Genomic DNA, 23,523 nt, shown 5'->3' with positions numbered 1-23,523 from the left:
CCGCCTCCAGGGCTAGAGATGCCTTCCATTATGAGACCCCCGCGGGTCCCAGCGTCACCACCCGGCTCCTCATTCACAGCCTGGCTACTCCTGACCAGAATCCCTCAGGCCACCCAAGAGGGCTTTGTTCGGTGTCTGAATAGGAACGAAAGGGACGGAAGCTGGGTGGTCTCTGAGGTGAACTGGCCTATGCATCCATCTGTCCCCTGTCCAGTCCCTCAGGAAACATCTCCTCAGCCCGATTGCCTGGGGGGGAAACAGACCAGCTCCCAGGAAGCTCCCAGGAAAAGGACAGCTGTCGGGCTGTATTTCTCAGTGAAATAAAATAAAAATAGTCTAGGGAACAGCAACCAAGTGTGCAGATGGCTGTTAACACTGCCACATGCCCAGGGTCAGTAGAAGGTCCTCCTCCACTTACCAGCTGTGTGACCAAGACTGACTGACTCACCCTCTCGGAGCAACAATGTCTGCCTCACGGGGTGTTAGGATTTAAAGGGAAAGACACGGAGCTTAGCCTGGAACCTGGCACAGAGCAAACTCTAGATAAATGAGCGTGTTCCAGGCACTCAGTGCCCGGAGGCTGGTCACAAAGCTGGGATAGCAGTTCTTTCATCTCTTCTTTCTACATTCTTTACTTGGTTGAATTTTTTAAATGGATTGGATCTTTTTTTTTTTTTTTAACTCGGAGCAGGGGACAAAAAGTTTGTTTTATTCTTTTAAAAAATTACTCACGGTATTGTGGAGTTAGAAAAGAACAGAATTCACCATGCATGCATGCTCAGTTGTGCCCGACTCTTTGCAACCCCATGGACTGTAGCCCACCAGGCTCCTCTGTCCATGGGATTCTCCAGGCAAGAATACTGCAGTGGGTTGCCAGTTCCTTCATCAGGGGATCTTTCCGATCCAGGGATCAAACCCGGGTCTTCTGCATTGGCAAGCGGATTCTTCACCATTGAGCTACTTGTGAATCCACCATAACACTCATATGTGTGCTTAGCCACTCAGTCATGTCCGACTCTGCGACTCCATGGACTGTAGCCCACCAGGCTCCTCTGTCCATGGGATTCTCCAGGCAAGGATACTGGAGTGGGTTGCCATGCCCTCCTCCAGGGGATCTTCCCGACACAGGGATCGAACCCAGGTCTCCCACCTGTGGATTCTTTACCATCTGAGCCAACAGGGAAGCCCATAATGCTATAATACTACCAAAATCTTCAGCAGTGGGAGCCAAGAGGAAACAGAGGGCTTGGAGGAGGTGGTGGTTACGCTGGACCCTAAAAGACAGTAGAGTTGAACACGACAGCTGGATGGGGGATGGTGATGGGGGAACTGCATGAGCAAAGTCAGGGAGGAGGAAGAAGGCAGCCAGGCTAAGGAGGGGCCTGAAGGACTTGGGGAACCATCAGCTGCCCTGTGCGGCTGGAGGGCAGGCGGACAGTAAGTGGGGGAGGGGAACAGGGCTGGGACCCATCAGACTCTCCCCTTTAGGAGAGGGCCATTGAAGCAGGTTTGTGGTTTGGGAAGGAGCCCAGAGTTCACAGGGCAGCATGGAGGGAGATGGGAGGCCTGCAGACCAGGGCTGCGTGGGGGAAGGAGAGAGAGTTCTAGAGGGAAGAGCTTAAAGGCCAGGGGCCGGGCTTGCTGGATTTGGGTGGGGAGGAGGTTCGCAGACTCCCAGGCCCCGTCTCTGGGCTCTGGGAGGATGATGGGGACAGTCCCTGGGAGGATCCCGAGAAGGAGGAGGAGTTTGGGGTGAGGAGCCTGAGGCGCACTGGGAGGACTTCAGCGGCTGGAGATGACTCTCCAGGGTTTTTCCTGACCACAAATCCAGATCCCGGGACACTCAGTACAGGTCTCCCTGCCAAGCCCAGTGGACGCCGAGAAGACAGTCCCCTCCTCTTCTAACTAGTGACACTGACCTGTCTCCAAGGGTGGCGGGGCAGCCCTGACTCTTCTCCATGGTGGCAGATGTAGGGAGCGTGTCTGGGATGAGGGCCACCCGCACAAAGGGGAAGGCTGCGCCTTGAGGGCTTCAGAGACCAGGACTCAGAGAGGCTCGCAGGTCTGGGCAGAGGCCCCCATGGGTGCCCTCCCTCAGTTGGCCTGTGCCTGCCATGGGCAGGTCCAGCACCAGCCGTGTGTGAAGAAGAGATGGAAACACAGACCTGCCCTCTTGTGGGATGGAAAAGATGCAGGAAATCCCCTCCCCGGGCCCGGGACTTCGGGGTGCCTGTGACACACCTGGGGCTCGTTTAAATGCAGGCTGTCATCAGGGAGGCTTGGGGCCAGGCTTAGAGTCCACATCTCTGACCAGCTCCTGGGAGACACTGATACCACGGACAGCGTGAGGTTCCAGGTGACCCCTCAGGAAGTGAGGTTTTGGGTGACTTCTCAGGATCCTTCCAGGACTGGGAGGGAGGGGTCCAAGAGCGAGGCCAGTCTGTGTGTGTCACTTGGGACTCTGGGGTACCAGCGCCGGGAGGAAGACCAGGGGTGGGCCTGAGGGCAGGTGGGTGGTGAGGCCAAGGCTATCCCGCCCCTGGGGGGGGTTTCCTGGCCAGTGGGGCAGGAGGGAACTCGCCCTTTAAGGGGTAAGGGAGGGCACTTGTCCTGGGACACTGTTTGGGGAGGGCTGGGCACAGGCTCAAAGAGCCCCGGGAGGGTGGAGCTTGCATCCACTGGTTCTGACCTTGGCGTTAGGCCCTCGGTTGGTATCTTGGATCCTCAGAATAGTCTGAAAGGCGTGGCTCACTCTATGGCTTTGGTTGGTTTTAGGTCCGTTCCATTTATTTATTTAACGGGAATGGTCGCTCATCAAAGGGGCGTGCTGCCCAGGGGTGCTGAGAGCCTGTGCCACTCCAGTGTCTCCCCCAGGCTGTGGCCCCCCGACCCCCTCCCACACCCATCCCATCCATCCTACCCCCACCCTCCAGTACTGACCCAGCTCCTGGGTCCAGTCACCCCACCTTAGCCCCAGGCTGCACCCCTCAACCCCACACAGACAATTCAAGTCAAAAAGAAATGCCTTCCTGCCAGCCCTCTGTTGCCCAGAAAATGGGGCTAACAGGAAACATCTCATTCATTATCTTCTAGTGAATTGAGGTTTAGTTACTTGAAATAACAAAACAGGGGGCTTCAGCCAGAAATGTCCATGTCGTTGCTGTCAGCACAACAGAAGGTGGCAAATGAGAAAGACCGTGAGTCCCGAGAGCCTTACTGTGGAATTTCTGAATCAGGGTGAGGAGAAACGCAGCCGCGCCGCACGCTCACCACCAGACCCTGGACGAACCCTGACCTCGCTAAGCCTCGGGGTTCTGGCCTGTGAGATGGAGCTGGCAGATGCCATCTCATTCTGTTCCTGTGGGGACCCACGGAGAATACGGATTGGAGAGCTTGGCGAAAAATAAACACCAGGCTGATTCATGGTGATGTATGGCAGAAACCAACACCATATGCTAAAGCGCTTATCCTTCAATTAAAAATACATGAATTAAAAAAAGTAAATACCATGTAGGTATATGCTGCTGACACCCCATCAGCCTGAAGTCCCCCACGTGAATCAAGTCCCCTCCCTGTTGCCTGGTAGGGGTCAGGCAGATACCGATGGTAGCCACAGGGCAAGGGTGATGTCTTGCCTACCGTAGGTCTCTCCCTTGAAGAAAACCCAAAGGATCTCAGCGGAGCTGCACAGCCTGTGGCCCTGGCAGGGGGACCTGAAACCCACATGTGCCTGGAGCCTGAGGGCGCCATTTCCAGGATCCTGTCTATTTCCATGGGATTCGTGGGTGTTTACCCCACACTTCGGATGACCAGGCCCAGGTAGGGGCTGGAGACACCAAGAGGCTCGACCATGGTCTGGTCACTGTGTCCAGCTGTCTCTCAGGCCAATGGGGACAGCAGAGACTAACGTAGCCCAGCCCCTTCTCATCACTGTCCCCGTGAGGTACGCAGGATGGGGGTTAGGGTCCGAGTTTTGCTAAGGAAGCAAATAGAACCCAGAGAGACTGAACCCGTACCCAAGGTCACCAGGAGGGCATTTCTTAAGAGTATGTCAAGGTGTCCTGTGAAAAAAGGATTCTGAGATCAACAATTCGGAGACATTCTGGGCCCAAGTCAGAATTTTTGACTGAACTGCTGCGAGGGGTAAGTAGGTGATATTTCCGAACTTGCTTGACAGGATGCCCTCTCTTTGCAGGACCAAGATTTTCAAACTCAGGGCTCTTCAAAGCCCCTGCTTTAGGTGCCACCACCATCAGAGTTTCTCTCTGTGCAGGACGTTAAATGGGCTATTTCCATAGCAAAATGATGGGTGACGGAGGTGGGTGACACACGGTGGTACCTCGAGACTGAAGGTACCCTGGTCCATTCGTCCATCCCCCACTGCCAGGCGGCTCCTGGGCTGCAGTGCTGACTGCACCTCTGCAGAGAGGAGTGTCTAATGGGATCTCCCAGAGACCTTCCAGAACTAAGCACTTCCGGAAAGGAAGCTGGCTGGGCCTCCTGGAGTCCTGACCCCAAGGGGGTGGAAATGGGCAGAAGAGGCTGCCACGTCTAAGGCGTTGCTACCCTCACATCCTCTCTGCCACAACCGTCACTTCTGCTGGGAATTTTGAAGGAACTCTCACATTCTGTCTCCCAAGAGAACCACAGAAACCAATACCGCCTCCCACAAACCTTCCTGACCCTGCCGGGCAGGCTGCACGATGGGGTAGACCCACGCAGCTACGGTTTCTCTCTGCCCAATGCCAGGTTGCTCCTCACCTGCCAGGTGCATCTTTCTTGCCTTTGGGGAACTACCCCATCCCATTCCTGGCCCATCACAGATTCCACCCCCTTCCAGGCTTAATTCTTTGCCCTGACTGGGAAAATAGCAAACATCATTAAAACACTGAATAGATGCTGGGAAGACATGTGGTACAATTTACCCTCTGGTCTTGAATTGCATTCTAATGGAGGAATGGAAAGGTCCCTGGCGGTCCAGTGGTTAGGACTTGGTGGTTTCACTGCCGTGGTCCAGGTTTTCATCCTTGGTCAGGAACTACGATCCCACAAGCTGTGTGGCCACAGACAAAGAGGGGAAAAATGGGGCAGGGAGGAGGTGGTCTTTGGTCTTCAGTAACATGCTAAAGATGATAAACCTAAACCCAGGAACCAATGTTATACTCAACAGTCATGAGTAACAGTCACTCCATTTGAAAAGAACAATGAGAAAAGGATGCTGGGCTTCTGCCTCTGACATCCCCACCAACTCTTACACCGAGTGGCTCCACCAACTAGTTCAAGACCAGGGCAGAGAACGAGGGACGGCCTCCTCAGCCCACCAGCCATGTCTGTCCCAGCCCCAGCTTTGTGGTCATCTGTGCCCAGCAAGTTTCAATCTGTCCATCCCCCTGGTGCGCTGCTTCTGTTTCTCTGTCTTTGGAGGGTGGTGTCCTCCGCTGATCCTCAGCCTAGACACCCGATCACCTCTTGCCAGGCCCTTCCCTCTGCATTAGACATGCTCCTGGAGCAAAACCAGCCTCAGCAGCACGGCCTTTGGGCCACTGTCGTGAGACCACCTGGGGTAGCTGCAGCTCAGGCACCCACCCCAGTCTGTTCTTAACTTGGAACTCAGCTACTCCTGAGCCCTCCTCAGGGCCATGTCTCCAGTGCCCAGGCAGGTTCCGACTAGTTTTATTTTTTTCACATTATACAATTATCCTTTTTTAAAAAATTTATTGATATATAGTTAATATAGTTGATTTACAGCCAGCTAGTTTTAGGGACTCCCCTGGTGGTCCAGTGATTAAGAATGCACACTTCCACTGCAAGGGGCTTGGGTTCGATTCCTGGTTTGAGAACTAAGATCCTACATGCCGCAAAGTAAGACCAATAACAACAACAACAATAATAATAAAACCAAATAGTTTTAGAAATGGGCGTGAGTCCCATCTCAGAAGGAAAAGTCATTACACTCATAAAAATAAGAAAAGAAGACATAATGAAATCATTACTTTTGGAAGAGGACACGATTGTTTACCTAGAAAATCCCAAGAAATCAACCGGAAAAAGTACTATAATAAATGAGTTCAGACCAGTGGGGAGATATGTGATAAACTGAAAAAAATCAATAGTATTCTTATATACTAGTGACATGCAGCTATTGGAAAAAATTATTTCATTCTCAGTAGTAACCAAGCACATTAAATATTAAACACTAATTTAGCCTAATTCTAAGACATTTATTTTTAATGTTAATATTTTGCTCCTACTGGGAGAACTAAGCATATAATAAAGATGGTGATAGTCTCTAAATTAATAAGCTTAATGCAATACCAATTAAAGAACTTGAAAATGTGTTTATATACTTAAAAATCCATAAATGGTGAAGAATCAGAGAACTCTTTTTTTTTTTAAAGGTAATGATGGTTGACTTTTCTCAATTTTAAAATATACCAAGAAATAATGATCAAAATTTTACAATGCTGCATTAAAAACAAGACAAAAAATCTTTGCACATCAAAAAGAATAACAATGGTAACAGATTATAATACATGGGAGAGAAAAGCATCCATCAGTCCATAGTGACACTCAGGAAAGGGAGTGAAGGAAAGACCTTCTTTATAGAACAACCTCTATATCTAGAAGGAACGACAGAAAAACCACCATTTTGCGGCCACCAGTGTAATTCACATGGGCTAGGAGCATCAAGGAACACTAAAATCAGACTTCCTTGGTGACACAGTGGATAAGAATCCGCCTGCCAATGCAAGGGACACCAGTTCAATCCGTGGTCCAGGAAGACTCCACCTGCCACAGAGCAACCAAGCCCGTGTGCCACAGCTGTGTGCCCTAGAGCCTGTGCCCTGCAACAAGAGAAGCCACCAAATTGAGAAGCCCCGGAACACCAACTCGAGAGTAGCCCCCCACTCTCCGCAACTAGAGAAAGCCCAGACAGCAACAGAGACCCGGAGCAACCAAAAATAAAAAATAAATAAGCTCTAAAAAAAGAATGTTAACACCACTGTGTGAAAAGCTATGAGAGAACCAAATATTTACACTGTCTAAGGTATCATCCCACAAATCACTTATTAATTATAAAGGAGAAAAAGCACCATTATACTGAAGAGATCAAGCAGATGCAGCCTTACCCAACTGGTCAAACTCAGTATCACCAGTTAATGGGACAAACAGACATCACGTGACCCCTTATGTGATGCTCCGAGGAGCACACACCATCAACTCTTCTTGCCAAAAGTGCGAGGAAACCATCAGATACATCCAGGCTATGGCAGAGCCTATAGGACAACTGGCCTTGGAGTTGGCAGAAAACACCAATGCTGGTTATAGGAGCAAAGAAAATCAGAGATAGTACTGATTGCAGGGAGATGAAACAGGCATAGGGCAAACCAGATGCTGTATGTGATCCTTGACTGGATCCTAAATCAAAACAAAAGGGAGCTAGGCAGGACATTTTGAGGACAACTGTGGAAATCTGATATAACATTAAGTCCTAGGTGTGACGGTGGCTCTTATTTAGACAGGAGACTGTCCTTGTCCCTACATTCCGAAGTGTTTATGGGGAAAATGCCAAGATGTCTTTACTTACTTAAAATGCTTCTGCAAAGCAACACGAAAGGAGACAGATGACAGATTATCAGTGACAAAATAAAGAAAGGAAAAGCAAATGTGACAGAAAGTAACAGTGAATCTAGATGAAGAGTATCTGAGTGTTTATCAGACCCTGCCTTCAACTGTCTGAACATTTTCAAAACAGAGCATGAGGAAAAGAAATAGAAAAAAGAAACAATGAAATTCAGTTCCAGTTTAGAAATAAATTCAAACTATTAATAGAACCAAATGTTGGATGAGCCTCATGATAAATTCCAAATGAGTAAAAGTCAAATATCTTCATAAATTGGGGGTTATAAACAAGATAGCTTATTTTTTTCTTGCTAGAGAGGGGAAATAAGTGCCTAACTACTAAAAAGTGAAAAATATAATTAGCAATAACGCAGATATAACTGAAAACAGAACTATTCAAATGCAGGAAATAGAATGAAATGAAAATGAAAAAAGCAACAGAATAAGAAAAAAAGATAAATGATATTAAAAATACAAAGAACTGATTTAAAAATATAAAGATCAAAACAAAAATTCCTCTTGATAAGTGCTCAGAAGAGATGGACATAACCGTTTGTGCAGAAGGAAATACCAAGAATAAACAGTAACATGGGAAAAAAATGTAAGGTCGCATTAGCAATTAAAAATGAAAATTTAAACGAGTTTGAAATCCTATTATACACTCATTAAACTGCAAAACAAATCTGAACTAATACTCACTGTTGATGGGGACCCTCACGCCTCAGAGAGGGTCTGATATTCAGCCAATCAGGAGGTAGGGAAGGGAAAGGGGAGGGGACAGACACAGAGAGAAACAAAGACCCTCCGTGGCCCCAAGAAGTATGGCCAGAAGTCCAAATGGCTGTGGCCAGTTGAGTGGGCAAACAGGCTTTCAATTCCATCCACTCAGTGTCTAGAACATGGGAGCAGGTGTCCCCTAGTCATGCCCACTTGGAGTCGGGGTTTCAGAAGTCTGTACCACAGGCCAGTCAGCTGGCTGGCAGCCCAGTGCTAGGCTGGGAAGAGCCCACCCAGGCTGGGAGCCAGGGGATGGTCAGTGGTACTGAGAGAGGTCCATCCCAGCATGCCCTGCAGGCTGGGGGGTGCCCAGGACCCCTCCCTCTTCACCCCCACCTCCACTCTCTGGGAGCACAGCTCCATTTGGCCTCCACCCTGCTCACACCAGCTCAGGGGCTGCCCGGCAGAAGCTGCTGGAGCATCAGCGGTTGAGGGGTTGACCAGCCAGCCAAGTTCCCCTCCAGGTGGAACACAGGGAAGATATTAGTAGTGACCAGGGATGCTCAATCCTGGCCCAGGTTTAAGCAGAGAGGTGACACGGCTCTGTCTGGGACTCAGACACAGCAAATAGCATTAGGTGGATACTGTATGAGCCGAAACAGCTCACACACGTGGGTCACAGACGCACGTGGTTAACCGCTAAGGACACGAAGTGGATTCTGAGATCCAGAAACACAGTTTAGCGCTAACTTCCTTGTCCCCTAGAGTTGTTGATAAATCGACAACAATATTTGGAACTTTTTTGTTTTTAAAACAAAGAGCAGCTACCCTCGTGGGAATTCCTGAGAGTAAAGGCAGGGCCATGAGCCCCAGGACCTGCTCACGTGTGTGAGCATCCTCCAACTGGTAGTCCCCGCACTTGAACTCAGACCCCATCACCCGGTCACCTAGCGGGTCACACAGGGCTCTGACTCAGGAAAGGATGTGCTGTCCTGTTTGTTCCAGCTCTGTGCTGTGAGGTCCTGCAAACGGCCTAGCAGCTGCCCTCTGACCCTCCCCTTTGCTCCATCAGCCCAATCGCCCCTTTCCTTGTCCCTGGAAGGGGAGAGGTCTCCCAACTTGGTCTCTTTTCCCCAGCCCTACCCGATTTCTGGGCTTCCCTGGTGGCTCAGCTGGTAAAGAATCCGCCTGCAACGCGGGAGACCTGGGCTCGATCCCTGGCTTGGGAAGATCTCCTGGAGAATGGAAAGGCTATCCACTCCAGTATTCTGGCCTGGAGAATTCCATGGACTGTATAGTCCGTGGTGTCGCAAAGAGTCAGACACAACTGAGTGACTTTCACCCGACTTCCAGATGGGTTTGTCTGAAACACAACAGAGCTGCCTCACCCTCTGCTTCCACCTTCGGGATAAAATCTATCCCGTCCTCACCTGCCTACAGCCCCTCCCCTCTCTCTCCCGCCCTCTCTCTTGCCAAGTTACCCTTCAGCCATCCTTCCCTTCCACTCTGGGGGACCCTGATCAAGACTCAAGTCCAGGGGCTTCCCTGGTGGCTCAGTAGTAAAGAATCCTCCTGCCAATGCAGGGGACACAGGTTCAACCCCAGATCTGGGACGATTCCACATGCCAAGGGACAGCTGAGCCCCTGCGTCACAGCTACGGAGGCAACGCTCCAGGGCCTCTGAGCTGCAACTGCTAAAGCCTACACACTACAGCCTGTGTCCCCAACAAGAGAAGCCGCCGCAATGGGAAGCCCGCGCACCGCAACGAAGAGCAGCTCCCGTTTTGTCACAGCTAGAGAAGACCCAGAATAGCCATAAATAAAGAAATCTTTGAAAGGAAACAAAAGACTCAGGCCCAGCATCACCTCTGGGAAGCCTTTCCCATCTCCAGGCATAGCGCATCTACTCTCTTCACACCCCAGCTACACCTGAAGAGGCCACCAGCCCTGCCCTTCTCACAGCTGGGAACCCAGATTTCTCTCTTAGAGCCTCCCTCCCCCGCAGAAGCTCCCTCCCTCAGGGAAGGAGTCCTAACCTCACCAGCTGTGTGTCCTGCTGCATTATAACCGAGCAGGACCCTATGGGGCCTTCCTAGGACATCCCCCATGTCCTCACCTGCCTCTTGTCTGTAGAAAACTTTTAGCCTCTGAGGTTTTCCCTGAGTTCCAAAGATCCCAGCTACCAGAGAAGAGACAAAAGGCAGAAACAAAGGAAAATAAGACAAGCAAGACAATAGTAGTTTAGCCATTAAGCGAAATCAAGGACCTTTAGTTCCTCCTCAAAGGCTACAGATAACATTCTGAGCCATGTCCTTGACCTGTTCCTCAGATACTGAAACCCCCACCAAGTGGAAGAAGTTAAGTGCCTGCTGACCACAAGCATGTAGACCCCAGACCAGGTGGAACCAGAAAGTTGATGATGACTACTGATTACCTCACCACCAACCAATCAGAAGAACGTCCACGAGCTGATCACGCACCGTGCATGCAACGCCCTCCCTCACTACGTCTTTAAAAACCTTCCCCTGAAAGCCACTGGGGAGTTGAAGCCTTTTGAGCTGCCTTGATTCCTTGCATGGTGCCTGCAACAAATGTTGTACTTTCTTTCACCGCAGCCTGGGTGTCAGGAGATTTACTGCAAGGGGGCAAGTGGACCCAAGTTCGGTTTGACAACATCAAACTTGACACAGAGCAGATGCTCAAAAAGATCTGTAAAGTAATGGAAACAGCCCATCCAGAAAACCTAGAGTGGGCGGCAGTAACAGTCACATTAACAGGAGAACCAAGTGACGTGGGTTCGATCCCTGGGTCGGGAAGATCTCCTGGAGGAGGAAATGGCAGGCTACTCCAGCAGTCTTGTTTGGGGAAATCCCAAGGACAGAGGAGCCTGGTGGGCTACAGTCCATGGGGTTGGAAAGAGTCAGACACAACTTAGCAAGTGAACAATAACATTATCCCACTTTACAGATAAGCAGACTGAGGCACAGAGAGGTTAAGTAACCTCTCGGAGTCATGTAGCTAGAAAGTGGCAGAGCTGGGTCTCAAACCAGGTGCGCCTGATGGCAGGGCCGGGCTCCCAAACACTTCTCTGTGGCACAGGGAGAAAGTTAAAAGCCAGCCTGTTCTGAGCTGAGACGCCAGGGAGAGGTGGCGTGGTTGGAGAGTAAGAGGGGGTCACAGGCCTTCCATGGCTGGGAAGAGCCCCAGCGCGGGCCTGGAGAACATGGACTGGGTGTCCAGATTGATGTCCAGGCCCTGCCCTTGCCACATACCCGCCAGGGACTGCGGAGGATCTCAGAAGGATGCCAGGCAGGAAACCGGAGCAGCCAGAGAAACACTGGCCTCCCGGGGCTCTTTAATCACCGTTTGCACAGGAAGTGGTGGTGATGCATAATGCAGGGTGAGGCTGCAGGCAGTCGCTCTCTGCTCTGGAACCTCAGCTTCCTGCTGGCACCTGCCACCTTCCATAGCATCTTCTGGGTGGCACACTGCCTGCAGCCCCACCTACATGCAGCACTCGCCCGCCCTATAGATTACAAATCTACTTATAGCGCCTGCCTGGCACTGCTCTGCATCTGGAACCCAGACCATCCCAGATTTAGAAAGCCCGAGGAGGTCTCGGATTGGAAGATTCTATGTCAAGTTCGTGAAACTCAGATCTGATCGTTTTCCCATCCCCTGGCACTTGAACCTGGGACTCCCAATGGCAGGCAGCTAGGGAGGCAGTTTTATAATCAGACAGACCTGGGTTCATATCCCAGCTCCTCCAACTACTGTGGGACCCGGGACAACTTATTGCACCTCTCAGATCCTCAGGGTTATGGCGGGGATGAAACGGAATAAGAAATATGAAGGCCATCAGCACTCCTCCTTCCCTCACCCCACTCTGTCCACAGAGCCACCAGTGGCTGCAGGAGCAACTCTGGCCCTCGTACAAAGGAGGCCAAGCCCAGAAAAGTACCAGGTGTTAGAAAGGGGCCAGGGGTGCCCTCCAGGGGCTGAGAGCAGCAGGGGCACCAACGCAGCTCATGGAGCCGGTGGGCGGGAGAGACATGCCAACCGGGGCTTGCTTGGCCTTATATATTATCTCCTTTCCTCAGAACAGGCCCACAAAGAGGACTGCTGACTCCCACCTTACAGAGAAGGAAACTGAGGTCCGTCCATCATCATAAGCGCCTTTTAAATAACCTGGGCTTTCACTTCTTTCAGAAAGACCTTGCCAGACCCAACAGCCTATGTGGAAAGTGAGAAATCAAATTGTAAAAACAGCTAAGTCCAGCGAGTGGAGGCAGGTGCTGGGCTGCTTGCCGCCATCCAAACTCAGCTCTGAGCCGGGTGCACAGTCCCAGCCCCTGAGCCCTCCCTAAGGTCCCTAAGGTCACCAGCAGGCCCTTGCTCTCACCCCACTGCCCTTCCTGTGCCTCCTGCCCTTCCCTGTGTGGAGCCACTTGTCACTCCCTGCAAATGCCAGTCCTTAACCCTGGATCTAGGCTTAGGCTTTGTGCACGAAGATATTCAGTAAATGTTGGGTGGTGGATGGAGAGATGGGGAGGCTGGTGGATGGGGGGTACAGACGGATGGACAAATGGATGGATGGGTAAGGAATGGATAAGGAGATGGATGGATTGATGCGTAGGTGGGCAGGTAGATAGGTAGCCAGGTGAATGCATTGCAGGGCTGAAGCGCGTTCTTTGGATCTGTCCCTGGCCGGCTCCACAACCCCACTGGGACGCCAGGTGCATGGCGGGTTTCACAGGCCAGCTTGGAACTCCTGACTCCTTGCCCAACCTGCCTCCTGCCTCAGTCTTTCCCATCCAGGAAATGGCTGCCTCCGAATTCTCCAAATTCTCTCCTCTCACACCCACTTCCAATGGGCTCTATTATTCAGTTGCAGGCGCGTCCCTTCTGCTTCGCCCTAGCTCCATGCCTCCAGCAAGTCTCACGTGGATGGAGAGACAGCCTCCCCACAGGTTGCCCTGCCCAGCCCTGCCCCCTCCCTTCACTCCTCTTGCTGTGCCTCAAACCTCCAGGGACCCCTCCTGCCTCTGCCTGGATCAGCTTTCTCCAGATCTCTGCAAGGCACAACCCCCACTTCATTCCAGGCTCCATCTAAATGTCCGTCTATGAGAGAAGAGGCTGTCCACGGTCATTCTAAGGGCAAAAATCTTCTGGTCTCAGTACTTTCTGATTCTTCCTAGTACCTGACTCCACCGGACAGTAATTGCCATTCCTTTGCTAGTTTCCTTTCCAGCCCCTCCCCCATGTGAGTTCCAGGTCACTCCTGAGTCCTGGTGCCTGGAGGAGTTTTGACATATAATGGGTATGCAAGATATTAATGGAAAAAAATTTTTTTTTTTTAAATCCTGGACACATGTATTGACAACCACCAAATGTGAAAGGTGTTTGCATTAAGACTATCCTATAAAAATTTCAGAGCATTCACCCAATCATGTTGAAGACAGCGGTTCACCCAGGCATGACATTCACTGTTTCTAGGCCAATGGGCATTTGCCTTCCATCCCACTCCAGATTGCATTCATCCACCTCTAACCGTCAACCCCAGCCAGCTGTCAGGCTCCCCTGTGCTCAACCTGGTGGGATGCTCCGGGCCCTGGGGTGGGGGTGACCACGGGGGCCGCTGCAGCAGGAGGCAAAGGAGCACCTGCCCTCATCACTCCCCAGCCCCCAACACACGCATGCTCGTGCCAGAGCTGGGGCAGGACCCCCTCCCAACCCCACACCAGTGGACCCACGAACATGGATGCTCCTGTCTGTACCAAGTTATATGGGGGAGCACCTGGATCTGACCCAAGACACCTCCATTTACAGCTGCAGCTCAGAGCCAGAAGCTCAGAGCTGGACAAGAAGCGTGTGCCCAGAGCACCAGGGACTGGTCAGAGATCTGGACCTCAATCCCCAAGAACCCCTCAGCCCAGAACAGCCTCTCAAAGATGCTAGCAAGTATTTACAAAAAAGCAAGAGTAGCAGCAGTTCTGACAGGGGGCCTACTCCATGCAGACACTGAATGCTTTACACATATTAACGTGTTCAAGCCCCACAATAATGCTATGGAATGGAGCCTGTTATCATCCCCATTTTATGGATGAGCAGACAAAGGCCTAGCGAGGTTAGAAACAAAAGCAAGATATGAGAAGTCAACAGGAGTTCAGGGCACTGGGCCATCATTTCTCATCCTCATCATAGAGGTCCCCCTCCTACTTAGTACAGACTTCCAGGGCTGGGACAGTGTTGGGTCTCCTCCCCTCTGCCCCCATTCTTACATTCTGAGAAACGTCAAGTTATGTATCTCACACATGACTCACGTTTTCATAGAAATGTCTTCTCTTTTCTACTATGATTCCCAAGTCAATACATTAGGGGAATACCAGAGGCCAACCTGATATTATTTATAACATTATTATTAACAATTGTCTTCACTCAAACATCCTTGCTGCTGCTAAGTCGCTTCAGTCGTGTCTGACTCTGTGCGACCCCACAGACGGCAGCCCACCAGACTCCCCCATCCCTGGGATTCTCCAGGCAAGAATACTGGAGTGGGTTGCCATTTAGTTTTTGCCTAAAGTCCTCTTCTTGTTCCAGGGCCCCATCCAGGACACCACATTATATTCAGCTGTCATGTCTCCTTAGACTCTGCGTGGCTAGGACAGTTTCTCAGACTTCCCTTGGTTTTGATGAATTTGAAAAATGTGTGCAGGACTAAGCAGGTGCTGTGTAGAAGAATGTCTGTCCATCGAGGCTTGTGTGATGTTTTCTCATGACCAGGGTGACAGGTTTGGGAGGGAGACTGCAGGGGTAAATGTCCTCTCCCATCACATCGTATGAAGGATACATACTATTAATATCTACATGACTTATCATGCCTGATGCTGACCTTGGTGACCCAGCTGAGGCAGTGTGTGTCGGGATTCTCCACTGAAGAGCTGGCCGTTCCCCCTCTTTCCATACTGTGCTCTTTAGGGGGTGTCACTCTGCATATGTGACACTTAAAGGGTGGGGGATTATGCTCCACCTCGTTGATGGACAATTATCTACATAAATTATTTTAATTTCCGCACAGGAGACTTCCCTAGTATTTATTTATTCATTTATTAAATCACTTACTGATATCAATATGGCCTCATAGATATCTGTTTTATACTTTGCAACTTAGCATACTTTTGCAAAGCATTTGATTCTGGTGTGCCTGGTATTTCTGGGTGTAGTTGATAAAATATGGATAATCAGCTCTGATAAATTTACTGAACTCCATCTCTAATGAATGATAGTAATCTACTCTAGGGCACTGGGGGTTTGGGAAATCAAGGTTTCTATGTGATTTTTAAACAAACGGGATAGAAACTGTCAGAAAACATAGTATTTTGAAGGGGAAATGACATTCCTATTTTTTAGTGCAAAACAGGTGTGCATTTGTGAATTTGGTGTGCAGTGAGCAGGGCTGAAAAATGTAATTCTGTGGATCCCAGTTTTTAACACTATGTGAGCAGAACCACCCCTACAAGGCTCTGTCCGTGGTCCTGCCTGGGTTTACAACCAGCCTGGGAGAAGGAGACATAAAGCACCCACTTCTCCAACTAGCAGGGAGCACAGCATCTGAGTGACAAATGCAGGATTGTATCGGGGAGGCAAAAGGTTTGTTCGGGTTCTTCTGTAACATTGCGTGGAAAAAGCCGAATGAACTTTTTGGCCTACTCAATAAATTCTCTCTATTGTCTGTTACAACAGGATGAAATGAACAAGATGAAATTCAACAGGAATAAAGTCCACGTTACAGGTTTAGATCCAAGAAATTACTGACACAGACAACAGGCCTGATCTCTTCAACAAGTCAGGATTATTCAAATTGAAAAAAAAAAAAGAATTGAATTAAAGTAAGAGAGGGCCTAGAGGTCAGAACAACTGGATGCAGTGCACGGTTCTGGTGAGGAAAGCGGTTTGAACACAACAGCACAGATCGGCCTTTTGGGGCCAAATAGGGAAATCTGAATAAGTTATGCATAATAAAGATGAGAATTTACTGGAGCAGAAAAGTGCTGATCATTTACTGGGAAAAAATCAGGTTACAAGACAGTATGCACAGCATGACCTCATTTTATGGAGAAAATTTACATATAAGCATAGAAACAGCTCTGGAAGGATGTGAGCGAGGTGTCACAGCGCGGCTACCTGGGAGGATGGGAACATGGCACTTTGGTTTTTGCTTGCCCATATTTCTATTCCCACAGTGCATATAAACTGATTTTGTAATGATAGAAAATTATGCTTTAAAAAGAAAAATCAGGGCTCCACGTTCCCAATGCCGGCAGCACAGGTTCGATCCCTGCTCAGGGAACCAGATCCCACAGGCTGGAAATAAAGAACTCGTGTGCCACAAGGATAATCAAAGATCCTACATGCCACAACTAAGACCCAGCACAACCAAGACCCTAAATAAACAAACACACTGAAAAGAAAATCACTGATCCTCCTCCAGGATGAAGGGGCATCCTGGCTTGGCACGGGTTGCTAAGAAAGATCCCAAGGGATTTCAGTGGCCAGAAACTTAACCTGAGGGCACCACTCAAAAGACAGCATCGCCCCAAGCCACCTGCTGTGTGTGATGCGTTGGGGTTGGGACAGTCCCGGGGGTCTCCTGGTCCAGCCCCTCCATGTTACTACAAGGAAAAGTGTCACACAGTTGATGGTGGCTTCAGGGCTGGAAGCCAGATGTTTGGCCCCTGCCAGGGCCTATGGAAATGGCCTGGGGCTTCAAGAATAGGGGGTATTTGGCCTGGAGAAGGGAAGATGGGAGGGAGAGAGGGGGAAGGGGACAGGAGTGCTGTTTTCACATTTAAAGACTGCCACGTAGAAGTGAGACCCATGTGAGTCCCTGTGCAGAACCACGATGACTAAGTGACAAGCAGGTTTGGCTCCAGAGTGTTAAGAGGCAGAAGCGCAAACAAGAGGAGCTGTTCAGTTCCGGGAGAAGGTGGGGCTGGTGAGGGGCTCACCAAGAGCTCACGTGGCCGCCTGCCAGAGCCTGCTGGGAAGCTCTTCCCACCACTGAGACCGCGGCTCTGGGACTCCAGTTGCAGCCAGGGCCAGCAGCTTCTCCCCACGCTTGGGGTCTGCAGCCTGCCTCAGAGGATGGGAGGGGTCAGACCAGCCTTTGGGAAGAAGGATCAAAGGGCTGCAGGAAAGCGCCCTGAGCAGATCCTGGCAGAGGGAGAGCCTGGGCTCCAAAGGGCGGGCAGCAATGGGCCTCTCCTACATGGGGTACCTGAGTTCTCAGACTTGACACCTGCCTCATCCTCTTCCACCTATCGCTCCCAGGGACCCCCAGGCCCTGGCCCAGCCCAGTGACCACAAACAGATGATTATCTATCATCTTCCCCCTTCCCAGGTGACAGGGAGGCATGGATCCAGCCTAACCAGGCCGGGCTTCTCCCATGTTCTGGAATGCTAGGCCCCAGCTGTTCCCGGAACAGAAGGCCAGGGAGTGCCGATACAGAGCCAGAGGCCTCAGGTGGCCTTGGAAAGTCACTACTCAAGGCTTCGTGCCCTGACCATTTCAGAGTGGGCAGTAGCAGGAGTGTGGGATGCTCTCCTGCCAGGTAGGAGCCTTACACATCCCCCGCCACACACACATAGCCACCTCTCCTCCATGGCATGAGAGGACACTGGTCTCTGCCCACCCCACTGGCAGCACCCACCCTCGGATCACAGCCCTGCTAACACTGTTTCTGCTTTCCCCAAATCCGCGCGGGCTCCCCGTTGCAGACACTGCTCAGCTGCTGTTCCCCAGCTTGGCTGTGGCAGGGTTGTCGCAGCCGCCACAGCCAGCTGCCAGTCAGGCCTGCCCCTCGGAGCCCGCAGGGTGCGGGGAGGAGGGGTGGTCACCAGGCGCTAGGCTGAGAATCCAGGAAGGCCGAAGGCAGACACCTCCCGCTAGGTTCCAGGCCGGCTGGGTGCAGTCAAGGAGCCGAGGCGGTAGAGCGCCCCTAGTTGTCCTCTCCTCCCCTCGGCCAGGCCCAGTGGGGCGCGTGCCTCCCCCCTACTCCATCCCGCGTCCTGGGATTCCTGCACCGGACCTCTGCAATTCGGTCTCCGCAGGGTAGGCAGGGGAGGGGGTCCCGGAGCTAGAACCTGACGGTTCCCCCCGCCCCATACACCGAGTAGGCTGCAGAAAGGTTAGAGGGACCCTCAGGGCCCGGGGTAAGCAAGGTGGGCAGAGAAGCCCTCCCTGCCCCCCACCCCGGGGCGTGGTGGTGACACTCACAGCACCTGCGCGAATGGAGGAAAGCGAGGGTCCGACAGGGTGGGGAAGCCCCGGGGCTCGAAGTCCTCAGGTCCGGCGGGATGCCTCCGGGCTGCAGCCGCCGCCGCCGCCGGGGACTGGGAGCGGGCAGGTGAAAGGGCGAGGAAGCCGGGGGTGGGGGGACTGGGGCGCGGGCGCCCCCGCCGCGGGGCCCTTACCTCCTCGCCTTGGCCAAAGCGCAGTCCGAGCGCCGCGACGCGCTCCACGCGCAAGAAGCCGTCGGGGTCGCGGCCGCACACCTCGAACACCTCGCGCAGGCGGCGCACTGAGCGCAGCAGAGCCGCGGGGGCGCCCGCCCAGCCCGCGCCGCCCGCCATCCGGGCCGGCCCCGCAGCTAGCCCGGGCCCCGCGCCCGCCCGCCCCGCGCCGCCGCCGCCGCCGCCGCCATCGCCGCGCGCCCTCCGCCCGGCGCTGCGACGCGCAGCCTCCGCCCGGTGGCGGCGGCGGCCGAGCCGTGTCAGCAGCGGCGCCGCAGCCCCGCGGCTCGGGGCGGGCGGGGGAGCGGGAGGCTGCAGACAAAAGGAGCCGCGCGCCTCCGAGGGCGGCCGCCTGCGCGGCCCCGCCGCCGCCGCCCCCAGGCTCAGGGTCCCTGGACCGCTCCAAGCTCGTCCCGTCCCCTAGAGAGCCGGAGGGTGGGTGTGCGACCCGCGCCCGGAAACCCAGGGCGGCCCCAAGGCCCCGCCGCTGCTTGGAGGAGTCCGCGAGGAAGCCCGATCCCCACCACCGGACCACCCGCGCTGGGGTCCAGCCGCCTCTCCCCCACCTCAGCCCCCCACCAGACGCCAACCCATCCCAGCTCACCGCGCCCTTTGTGGGCGCCGGCGGTGCCGAGCGCTCAGTATGTCCTAGGGGTTTCCTGTATTAGCACGCTGGACTTGTTCCACTCATCGAAGAGGGAGCTGAGACTCAGAGAGGTGGAACTACTTGCCCTAGGCCACTCAGCCAGTGGGGGGCCAGGTCAGGATTCCTAGCCAGTCTGGAGCGGGATGGAGCTAGGCCCTCTACTCTTCCCCTCCTCTCTGCTGCCCCTTAAAGAATAGTTTCCAGGCTTAGATCAGCACGGGCCTCCCCAGCAGAACCCAGGGCCAGCTCCGGGCTGGGCAAGGGCCGGGAGAGCGGGAGCGGGGACCCTGGGACAGGAGCGGGTAAGGGGAGACAGAGCAGTCACGAGGAAGGAAAAGCAAGGGCTGCCCACAAGGCCTGCCTGGGCCGCCCAGCATCTTGGGGAGGTTCCGTCCCTTCCCTTGAGTTCCCACGCTCACCCCTTTATCGCACCCTGGACCCTCAAGCTGAGAACCCGGGACAGTCTTGGCCCTGGGGCTGATGGCAGCCTCCAGGCCTGGACCTTAGCCTCCTCCCAGTCCTGCTTAGCTCCCAATCCCTGCTCCTCGGACTCCCGGTTTCACCCCCGGCTCTGCGGAACCTGGCCTGGCTCTCCTTTTTGTTGCTCAGCTTGCCGGGCCCTTGTGGCACGAGTTGTACCCAGCCCAAATGCAGGTCTTGGCTGAACCCACACCCGCTTAAGTTTTCCAGCTCAGTTCAGAGGTTTCCTCCTTTGGGAAGCCTTCCCTGATAGCACTCCGTTTTGCCTGTTACTCTGATTTCTGACCCCCTAAGTCCAGATGCTGACTTAGTTTTGTCATTGTCTGGTGGGCTGCCCATCTCCCCCCATGGCATGCTGGGAAATTCTCCAGGGCAGGATGTATTTTCATCACTTCTTGTTCCTCATCTCTAGGCAAGGAGGAAGCCCCTGCCCAGAGGAGATGGGGACCTACACCATCATCGGCAGGAGCCACGAGCAGTGTAGGGACCTAGACAGGGAGGCTAGAGCGAGGCCCAGTTCTGCACATGAGCTGTGTGGCTTCTCTTCCTGAGAAGAGAAGGGGGACCTCAGTTTCCCCCTCTGTGGTCTTCCTGTTCAACTGTGAGTGCACCCTGCTCAGGGGCTGCCATGTGGCTTCTCTGATTCTCCCTCCCAAGAGGTTCAGGACAGAAGGGAGGTGGGCAGGGCTGGGTTACCCTGTTTTGGAAGCTGTAGAAATGACTCTCAGAGCTCTCCCTGCATCAAATCCCCCAAAAGAGGAGACCAGGGAAGCTGAAAAATCTCAGCTGGCAGAGGTGGGGCCTCAGACCCAAGCATGAACAAGTCCCAGGTGACCCAGGCTCAAAGCCCAAACCAGATTTGTGGTTCTTCTCCCCCAAAACAAGGTCACACAAAATTCAAAAGTCCCTTCCTCAGGGGAGCCCTCCCTGACTCCCACTTCTCCTCCCCATATCCAAGAGCATCTAAGCTCCTTTTGCCTCCCTCTTCCTGGGACAGCTCAATCCTACCCTGTCCCCATGCCATTTCCTCTGGCCAACTCTCATACTTCCAGATTCCATGGAAATGGCACCTCTTGCAGGAAGCCTTCCCTGATCATGTATTGTGACTTGTCCTGATGTCTCTTATTCCTGTTATTTATCACGAGAACATCTGGGAAGTAGATATGAGAGTTGACACAGTGACCACAAGGCCCATGAAGGCAGGGACTATGTCATTTCTCTCTTGATTTCTTAGTTCCCAGCTCCTAGCACAATGTCCAGTACACACAACTGAGGTCTGAGAAGGAATAAATTAGGGAAAGAATGGGCACATATAGTGTGGTAAACAGAAACACAGCTTCTCAAAAGATACCCATGTGCTAATCACTGGGACCTGTAAATGACCTTATTGGAAAAGATTCTTTACAGGTGTCATGAAGTTAAAGCTCTGGAAAGTCTCCTGGGTTAGCTGGATAGGTTCTAAGTGCAATCACAGTATCCTCTTAAGAGGGAGGCAAAAGCAGATTTAACGCAAACAGAAGACAAGGCGATGTGGCCACAGGAGGAAGAGATTGGAGGGGTGTGGCCACAAGCCAAGAATGCCAGCAGCCATCAGAATCTGGAAGAGTTGAGGATGTGAACCTTTCCTAGATCCTCTTTGATCTTAGGCTTCTGGCCTCCAGAACTATGCGGGAATGAATTTCTGTTGTAAGTTTCCAAGTTGGTGGTAGTTATAGCAGCCACAGGAAACTAGTATAATGGTATAAATATCATGGGGAGGTTATTACAGATTATTAAGAGCCAGGCTTTGGAATCCAAAACAGTGGTGCCACGCACCAAGTCCTGCTGCTCATTTAGCCCTTTGAGTCTATAATGAGTTAACTTCTCTGAGCCTCAGTGTGCATATCTGTAAAGTGGGGATAGTGCTTCCTACCTACAGAGGGCCCCACATGAGGAAATGAATGTAATGTGGCTGGCACAGTGCCTGGCATGTACTTGGCCCATGTGATTATGATACGTGTTGGCACGGAGAGGTTGGGAGCTAATATGAACGGGGAAGCATTTCTGATTTTCATCTCTAGGCCTTGAATTCATTGTCCATGTTATGTGGAAATGGGGCAGGATTCACAGTTTCTTCCTGCTCACAACCTGCGGGTTTGTTTGTTTTTAACCATGAATAATTATCGCTCTGGAGGGGAATGAGGGGGTGTGAACACATGGGCCTTCTTCACCTGTCTTCTAATACCTGGGTCTAATACCTTCTTCTAATACCTTCTTCTAATGCCTGGGTCCCCAGAACCAGAGGCAGTAGCCCTGAGGGGGCGGGGTGGTGGTGGTGGTTGGTGCTGAGGATCCTGGCAGGACTTCGGTGAGTCTGGGGTGAGCAGGGCATCTCGAGACCCGTCTGTTCTTCCTTGTCCAGAGGGGTGTCCCGGCTGGGGTGTCACTCACTCTGGGTGCCTACCCACAAGCTTCTCTGACCCTCAGAAGCACGTGGGTTCGTTGGATTGCTAACATTCTTTCCAGGATTCTAAGAAGAATGTAACTGTACTTATTCTACCCAACTAGGCTCCACATCTGCCTCAGAAATGGATCCTAGAAGTGGCTCACAGTTTAGGAAGCGGCCTTCTGTCTTGGGCTCACCTACCAGAAGTCCTCCAGTCTCACCTGCTGGAAGTGCTCTCAGATCAGTATGTGCCCAGCCTTCTCTGTGGCCCCTTCTGCTGAAAAGAAATGCCAGAGTCCTCAGTTATAGTCTGTGGAATGGAGGGGGGGTTGGGGAGATTAGGTGGGGTATGAGTCCATTTGTTACTGAAAGGTAATGGCCCCACCCTGACTGATACAGGAGGAGGGATCCTGGTTTTCACAGAAGGCCTGACATTCAGAAAGCAGATGACTGTCAAGATGGGAGACACCTTTCTCCCAACCCCCCTCCTCCAAGGTCACAAAGCCTTTTGGTGGCAGAATTAGGACCACGGCCTACGAAGCCTCCTAACTCCCATCGTGTTCCTTTCTGCACGGAAGCTTTGGGGCAGAAGGTCCTAGAGTAGAATCTCTGGGCTAAAGCTCCAACTGCCAATTCTGCCATCTCCACCTGAAAAGCTTAAAAACAAAAGAAAACAAAAATCCTGGCATCTAGTCCTGCTGAATTCACAGCTGGGAGGGAATAGGGGCTGGGGGCTGAGGGCTGGGGTGGGGGCTGGACAAGCCAGGGTCATTGAGATTTAGGCATTCAGAGGGCTTCCCAGGTGGCTCAGTGGCAAAGAATCTGCCTGCCATTGTAGAGGACACAAGGGACATAGGTTCGATCCCTGGGTCAGAAAGATCTCTTAGAGGAGGAAACGGCAACCCACTCCAGTATTCTTGCTGGGATAATCCAACGGACAGAGGAGCCCGGCAGGCTACAGTCTGTGGGGTTGCAAAGAGTTGGAGTGCAGAGGCCAAGGTCTTCTTCCTGGGACTCCCTCCAACGAGGATGATGCACTAGGTGTATGGCTTGGTCACCTTGGGGTGAAGCCCTCCCAGGCTTCGTGGAACAAGCTGAGGTGCAGTGTTTAGAAGGGACC

At 52.4% G+C, this 23,523-nt stretch overlaps 1 protein-coding gene across 1 annotated transcript in view; it reads right to left on the bottom strand.

Annotated features, from left to right (window-relative positions):
• RAB11FIP4 (RAB11 family interacting protein 4) overlaps positions 1–19,007 on the bottom strand; it is a 101,788-nt gene extending 82,781 nt beyond the window's left edge. The window contains exon 1 of the mRNA XM_086360202.1: positions 18,814–19,007. Within this exon, the coding sequence (XP_086216328.1) occupies positions 18,814–18,972 (159 nt within the window). The 5' untranslated portion in view covers positions 18,973–19,007. The remainder of the gene's footprint in view (positions 1–18,813) is intronic.
• Positions 19,008–23,523: the final 4,516 nt, after the last annotated feature.

The sequence above is a fragment of the Bos grunniens genome, chromosome 19 (genome assembly GCF_055505025.1).
Source record: "Bos grunniens cultivar Pamir isolate PY7600 chromosome 19, Bosgru_T2T1.0, whole genome shotgun sequence".
In the NCBI taxonomy this organism is placed as follows: domain Eukaryota; kingdom Metazoa; phylum Chordata; class Mammalia; order Artiodactyla; family Bovidae; genus Bos; species Bos grunniens.
This window is presented reverse-complemented; position numbering and strand designations above follow the sequence as displayed.